General features: G+C 55.1%; 1 protein-coding gene across 1 annotated transcript; it reads left to right on the top strand.

The window, feature by feature from the left end:
* Nucleotides 1-335: 335 nt before the first annotated feature.
* GJB3 (gap junction protein beta 3) lies at nucleotides 336-4745 on the top strand. Its single transcript, XM_010977562.3, has 2 exons — nucleotides 336-968; nucleotides 3770-4745. Exon 2 carries the CDS (start codon nucleotides 3803-3805, stop codon nucleotides 4613-4615), a length of 813 nt encoding a protein of 270 aa, XP_010975864.1. The 5' UTR covers nucleotides 336-968; nucleotides 3770-3802; the 3' UTR covers nucleotides 4616-4745.
* The last annotated feature ends 2611 nt before the right edge of the window (nucleotides 4746-7356 follow it).

The raw sequence follows: 7356 nt of genomic DNA, 5'->3' as shown, positions 1-7356 counted from the left end.
TCTCTGTTGACACAGGGAAGGCTCAGGCCCTTTGGTGACTAAGATCCCAGGACTCCCCGGGAGGCCGGAAACCCTGAGGATTCCCCTACTAGGCTGAGCTCCAGTGGCTATCATTAGGTTCGCAGTCACGGAACACTGGTAAATAAGACAAAGCGTCCTTGCCCCTAGAGCCCAGTCCAGCCGCGCCCAGCCACGCCCAGCCTCGGGCCCCGCCTCCCTCCGCAGGGGGTCTAGAGCACAGGTTCTGCTCCCCGCCCCTTACCCCACCCCTATAGGATCTTCTTGTTGTATAACTTCAGGCTACGACCTTCCCCGATCCCGCCCTCACCCCCGGACAAAGGATCCCCCCATCTCCTTTCCAGGTACAGTGACGACTCCTGCGGCAGCCACGGGGTCTGCCCCCTACCCTGATTCTCCAAAGGGCACATGCCCCATTCCAGGACACGGAGCTCAAGCCAGGCAGCAATGCTGGGAGGACAGCCGCCAGGAGTGCCCCACGCAGGGTCGAGGCCAAGCGCCGGGCGGGGACAGTGACTGGCAGGGCGCGGACACAATACAAGTGGTAACGCACGTGGGCGAGTCCGGATTGCAGTCTATCAGGGGACCACTTAGCACTTAACAGTTTAGAGAGCTTCACGCCCCGAATCTCATTGGAGCCTTTGCCAAAGCCCTGCCCAGGGCCACCGATGCCCCCATTTCACATGTGAAGAAGAAGAAACCGAGGCTCAGACGAGCTTCAAGTCCCGGCAGGAACGAGTGACAGCGTCGGGACTAGAAACCGACCCTCTGCGGCCCGGCTGGCTCCCGAGCTCCTCCTCCGACCCTCCCTCTTCCTCGGACCCTCCCTCCTCCACGCCGTCCCCTGCTGCCACGCGCCTCGTCGCAACTGCAGGGCTCCCGCCCCTTTCCCTCTGCCGCGGGCCTCCAGGACGTAGGGTACCGGCCCGCCGCTGGCCGCACCGCTGCGGGTAAGTGTGGGGCGCCCCCATCCCACCCCGCTACCTGGGACGGGGCGGGGCTTGATCCCGCGCGCGGGCCCGTCTGAGACTTGGGGGGTGAGCGGATGGAGACGAAGGAGACACTCTCCTCCTCACTCCACTCCCCAACTCCCTTCTCACCCCTCGATTCTGGACGGGGTTGGGGCTCCAGCCCCTGAAGTTTCCTGGACACCCCCCTCCCACGTCCGCAAGCTCCCAAGCCGCCTGGAGTAGACGGAAAACTTGGAGGTGGGGAGGAGGAAAGGTAGTTCTGTTCCTGAGGAGAGGGTGCCAACGGGCATTCTGGACTGGGGGTGACCGCTGGGCGCGGCTCCCGGCAGTCCCGGGGCAGGGGAAAAGCGGATAGCTGGGAGCTGGTGCTGGGGGACTGCATGGGGACCAGAACCGGCTCCACCAGTCCCGGCCTGGGCTCGGAGGGAAATTCTTTGCCGGTGAGTCGCGTCCCTAGGGTGTGTCAGGCAGGACTGGGCAGACAGGACTGGAAGGTGGGGGCCTTTGGGGGCTGCCCCCAGGTGGGTCACCCTGGGAAGGCGTTGGGTGGAAGCACCTGTCCCGGGCCCTATCCTCCCCGGACTGGCTGACAGGGAGCCAACCTCCACTTCAGTTTTTTTGAATTCTCACCAGGTGACAGGCTCAGGCTTGGGAGGGAACGGCTTTTTTTGATTCTTACTACAGCTCAAGAAAGTAGGAATTATTTCCTTTTAGAAATAAGAAGAGAAAGGTCAAGGAGATTAGGAAATCTTGGGAGTCAACCGAGCTAGAAGGTACAGAGCTGAGGCTTGAATCCAGATGTGACTCGACTCCATGCTCCATACACATCCCAAAGCCCCTCCCCAAAGGACAGGTCTCAGAAGGAGCTGGGTAGGGGAGACACTTTTTTTATACTAAGTATTTTATTGTCTGATGCTGCCAAAATGTAAAATAATGTTCCTTGAGAGACAGAAATTCATATATGTAGATGATTAAATAAACACTTTAATTCCCAATGGTGTTAAATTCTAGGAAGAAAACAAAGGGAAGAGTGGCAGAGTGACTAGGAGGGCAGGGGCTTCCAGGCCCAGCGTAACCTTCAAGGTCTCTAGGGAGAGGATGTCTGAGCAGTGATGAGAAAGATCCAGCCATGCGAGGTTCTGGAAGAAGAGCATTCCAGGCAGCAGGAATAATTACAAAGCAAGCTCCCAGGCCCCCATTGTGACTGGAGCAGAGAGAGGCAGGGTGGGGAGTGCAGGAGATAGGGGGAGAATGTAGAATCTGAGGTTTCATTCTAAGTGTAATGAGAAGCTAGTAGAAAGTTTTAAACAAGGCAGTGACAAGGTCTGAGATAATAATGCACTCTGGACACACAGGAGCAGACACTGAAAGGCCAGCAAGAGTGATGGTGGCTCAGAGCAACGTGGTGGCAATGGAGGAGTGAGGAGCTGAGCAGGGGGTGGACCCGCAGGCTTCAGGCATGCTCAGGGTCACAAAGCCAACTCTAGGAGCATTCACATGTACACACAAGCCTGCACATGCACACAGGCACATGCCCCCACACCCCCGACAGCATGCAGACAACTAGGTGTGCTCAGGCAGACCCTACCATCCACACCCTCTGAGTTACTTCAGGGCTGGGAGGAAGATGTATGATCCCGGGACCTGAACAAAGCGTCTCTCCCACCACAAAACCCTGACTCCAGCATGGCTGGCGTGGCTGGGGCTTCCTCAGGCTCTGCACGGGAAAGGAGATTGTCCCTAGATTTTCCCTGGATCTGGTGTCCCCAGGAGCTAAACCGTTACCCGCCTCCATGTACCCCCAACCTGAATTGGTCTCCCAGCTTCACCATCCACTGGCTGTGAGACCCTGGGGAGGTTATTTCCCCTCTCTGAGCCCCAGTTTTCCTCTCTGTAGAATGGGGCTCATAATCCCAACTTCACAAGTGAGGCATCAACGACGTAAGTTTAAGAACTTGGTCTGGGGCAGGCATCCAGCAGAGAAGGGGAGAGGAGGTAGGGAGCCCAACCCCGGCACTGACAGCCCAGCCCTGAATCCAACTCCAGTTATAAATGAGTGACTTGACCTCTCTAGGTTTCCAATGAGTATCCTGCATTTACTGAGCACTTACTGTGTACTAAGTGCTTTGCGATCATTGTCTCGGTTGATTATTAGTTTCTTCATCTGTCAATGAGAAGCATAATAGTATCTGTATCATAGGGTCCTTATAAGAATTAAACGAGGAGGGTGGGAAGGGACAGACTGGGATTTCAAACTGTAGAATAGATAAACAAGATTATACTGTATAGCACAGGGAAATATATACAAGATCTTGTGGTAGCTCACAGCGAAAAAAAATGTGACAATGAGTATATGTATGTTCACGTATAACTGAAAAATTGTGCTCTACATTGGAATTTGACACAACATTGTAAAATGACTATAACTCAATAAAAAAAGTTTAAAAAATAATAATAATTAAACCATGTCCTGCCCATAGAGTTTAGCTCCTTGCCTGGCTCATCAGAAATACTCAATAAATAATAATAGTTATTATCAGCAAATGCACATTGCCTTCCTTCCGGCATCCTAGCTCTGTGAATTTAGGTAGGTTACTTAACCTCTCTGTGCCTGTTTCCTATCTGTAGCTTAGCAAGCTTAATAGTCCTGATCTCATAGGGTCGCTGCCATGATCAAACAAATCCATCGACATAAAGAACTCAGAAAGGCACCTGGTACCTAGTAAATACTCCATTAATGTCGCCTATTCATTAACCTATGGTTTTTCCTATTCGGTCAGGTGGGCCCGGCCCGGGCGCCCTGACCAGGCACCATGGACTGGAAGACGCTCCAGGCCCTGCTGAGCGGGGTGAACAAGTACTCCACCGCCTTCGGACGCATCTGGCTGTCGGTGGTGTTCGTCTTCCGCTTGCTGGTGTACGTGGTGGCCGCCGAGCGCGTGTGGGGGGACGAGCAGAAGGACTTTGACTGCAACACCAAGCAGCCAGGCTGCACCAACGTCTGCTACGACGAGTTCTTCCCCATCTCCAACATCCGCCTCTGGGCCCTGCAGCTCATCTTCGTCACGTGCCCGTCGTTGCTGGTCATCCTGCACGTGGCCTACCGCGAGGAGCGCGAGCGGCGGCACCGCCAGAAGCACGGCGACCAGTGCGCCAAGCTGTACGACGACGCCGGCAAGAAGCACGGCGGCCTGTGGTGGACCTACCTGCTCAGCCTCGTCTTCAAGCTCGCCATCGAATTCCTCTTCCTCTACGTGCTGCACACGCTCTGGTACGGCTTCAGCATGCCGCGCCTGGTCCAGTGCGCCAACGTGGCCCCCTGCCCCAACATCGTGGACTGCTACATCGCCCGGCCCACCGAGAAGAAGCTCTTCACCTATTTCATGGTGGGCGCCTCCGCCGTCTGCATCGTGCTCACGGTCTGCGAAATCTGCTACCTCATCTTCCACAGGATCGTGCGAAGCATTTCCAGGAAGAAGACTGCCCGCAGCCGCAGTCCCCGATCCTCCGCCAGCCGGGCCTCCACCTGCCGCTACCACCACAAGCTGGTGGAGGCTGGGGAGCTGGGCCTGGACTCTGGCGATGACAAGCTGCGAGCTTCAGCACCCAGCCTGACCCCTATCTGACCACGGGCAGCGAAGCCATCCTGGGGCTGCCAGTGGGGGTGCCGGTGGAGGGGTCCTACAGGTGCTGGGTGCCCCGACTCCTTGAATCCACTAAGCTATCCAATTTCGTTTTTAGCAGATTTTTTTTTTTTTTTTGAGTGCTGGGCACTGCTAACTACCAGGGTATAGGTCCCACCACAGGCCCAGTGGCAGCCCTCCTGGGAGAGAGACACTGAAACAAGCAAATTAACTTCTGCCTGCCAGGGGACACTTAGATAGCTCAGAGCAGGGCTTCATCTAACCCAGGTGTTTGGTTGGGGGTTGGGGTGGGGGTCAGAAGAGGCTTCCCTGAGGAAGTAATGCTGAAGAGAGGTGAGAAGTGCTTCCTGGCAGAGAGAACAGCGGGTGCAGAGGCCAGGAGGCCACAAGAAGAGAGATGCTTGCACCAGATCAGAGGGAATCCTCATTCCTTGGGGAGAAGCCCCCAGATTCCTGGGGTGGAAAGGAGTACTGTCCCAGCAGTGGGAGGTCCGGAGGCCTGAGAGTGAGCCTGGGAAGACCGGGGGACGCCCTGATGGCACTGACCCCTGCTTGAGACACCCAGGGATCCTCTAGGTCATCAGTGCCTTCAGAGGAAACCCCTTCCCCCAAATCCTACTCCCCCACCTTCCTCCCACAAGTGTACTCAGTCTGGTGCCAGCCTTTCAGACTCTGTTCTCAGGGACTTGAGGTGGATGTGCCGACAGGAACGTCCCCCAGGCAGGTTCCTTGAAATCAATAAAGGCTGTGTTTTATACAGGCTAGTTCTCCTCTGTTCTCCCACATTCCCACCTGCAAGACCCTGAGGGCAGAGAAGTTGGCCCTCAGAAGGGGAGAGAGCTCCATGGCTGGGGCTCCATGTGATTGTGGATGTGGTCACAAGAGGGCGCTGTGCTCCCTCCATAACAGTACCTCCAGCCCTATAGAGTGCCACCCAGCCCCGAGCCCACACAATCACTGTCCTCTGGTCAGACAAACCACGCTCCCTCCTCCTCTATAACCCAATCACTGCCATGCACAGCCCGCATCCCCACCCTGTGTACACAAAATCCCTGTTATTCATACTCTCACTCCTTCTGTCTGCTCACAGCAGGCCAGTTGTCTCCTCTGAAGACCTGCTGCCTCAGCCTCACCAAGCCTTATCCGGGTCTTTCCACTTTCCCTGAGCATTTTCTCCACCCCAGGCCCCTGGCAGACACTGGGACTGCAGAGGGGAGTAGGACCTGAGCCCAGCGAACTCAGAGCCTGGGGGGGACAGAAACACACTCATCTCCCACACTAACCGACTCTGGGTGGCTCATGGCCCCACTGTCACCACTGTAGGATGACCTGAAGTTTAGGGGACACCAACATCTAAGCCAGGTCGGAATGGAAAGTAAAAACCCAGAGGGACATTTAGTAACTATCAAAGCCAAGGTCAGGAGCCAGAAATCCAGGAGGCAGTGCGCCAAGAGCCAGTGCAGGCGGGGAAAGGTCGGGTCATTGTGTCTACAGAACGAGCTGGGGTTCACCTTTGCTCTCACGTGTAGCCATTAGTGAGGTGGATAAGCCAGCCAAGTTTAAAGGGCCCAGGGCTTGGGTGACACCCATTCCTCAGGCTGAATCATAGCTTAACCACTTCAGGACCACAGCTTCACGATGCTGCACCTAGGCCGGTTTTCAGAGCCTCAGTCGTGTCATCAGTACAATGGGAACTGTATCAATCAGGGTCTCAACAGGAAACAGATGGCAAACTGAGTAACTTCAGAGTTTCCTGGAGGGACTGTTTTTAAAGGTATAGGCATGATTCAGGAAACCGGCAAAGGGTACCCTGGGGCTAGTACCAGGGTAGCAAAGGACAGGGTTGCCACACAGGAGCAGTAAGGACACATCCACCCACAGCAACCAAATACAACTTCACTGTCCTATCTCCTGCTCGCCTGCCAGTGGCTCCTACTGACCCAACACAACCAGAAACCAGAGGGCAAGGAAGCCTATCTGAGGCAGTCAGCACTGGTCAGCCTCCCAGGGCACAGAGCAGATCTAAGGGGCAAAACAAATAAATTCAATCCAGCACTCAGGACAGTACCGATTCCTAGGACCGTGGTAGAGATACAAGGAGACAGTGTTGGTAACACATTAGTACAGTGCTAAAGTGTCCAGTAAATATCCAGGCACAACCATGCTTAGGAAAGTCCTTGCCTGCTGCCCAGGCCACCTTATATGTCAGTGCCTTCTTGGGACCACAAAGGTTCCAGGGAGGGGTGATCTCCACCTAGTTGCTACCATGCATTCCAGCATCTTCCAGTGCGGTTCTCATTGCCTGGACAAGGGTGCCTTGGAGGTCAGAGCAACCAGAGAACAACAGTGGCTATTCCAAAATGCACTGAGCCTCCAGTCCTAGCCCCACTTCTCCAGGCTGCAGGCCAGGATCACAGATGAGAGAATATTTCAGCCCTGAGCGTCCCACCTTTGACCTGAGAGCTGTCCCGAGCAGTGCAGCTCACGCTTTCCATCCAGCTTGTATTGAGCTACTGTTCACCATTGAGAGTCCCCAGCACACATCACTGTCACCACAAGGTGGCTCTCATGTCCCCTGTCCTTCTCTTCTGAAGGTATACACTTTTGAGGGTACCCCATCACGTGAGGATTCACTACAAGCTTCCTTCAGTAGTCCTTGTGATAGATTTCGATTCCATCTACACATTCAAATCCACATCCACTGCGTGATGTAACAGCCACCC

This window comes from Camelus dromedarius, chromosome 14 (assembly GCF_036321535.1).
Source record: "Camelus dromedarius isolate mCamDro1 chromosome 14, mCamDro1.pat, whole genome shotgun sequence".
NCBI classification, from domain to species: domain Eukaryota; kingdom Metazoa; phylum Chordata; class Mammalia; order Artiodactyla; family Camelidae; genus Camelus; species Camelus dromedarius.
This window is presented reverse-complemented; position numbering and strand designations above follow the sequence as displayed.

Coding starts and splice junctions, on each gene's coding strand:
- GJB3 (XM_010977562.3), top strand. CDS start 3,803: ATGGACTGGAAGACGCTCCAGGCCCTGCTGAGCGGGGTGAACAAGTAC.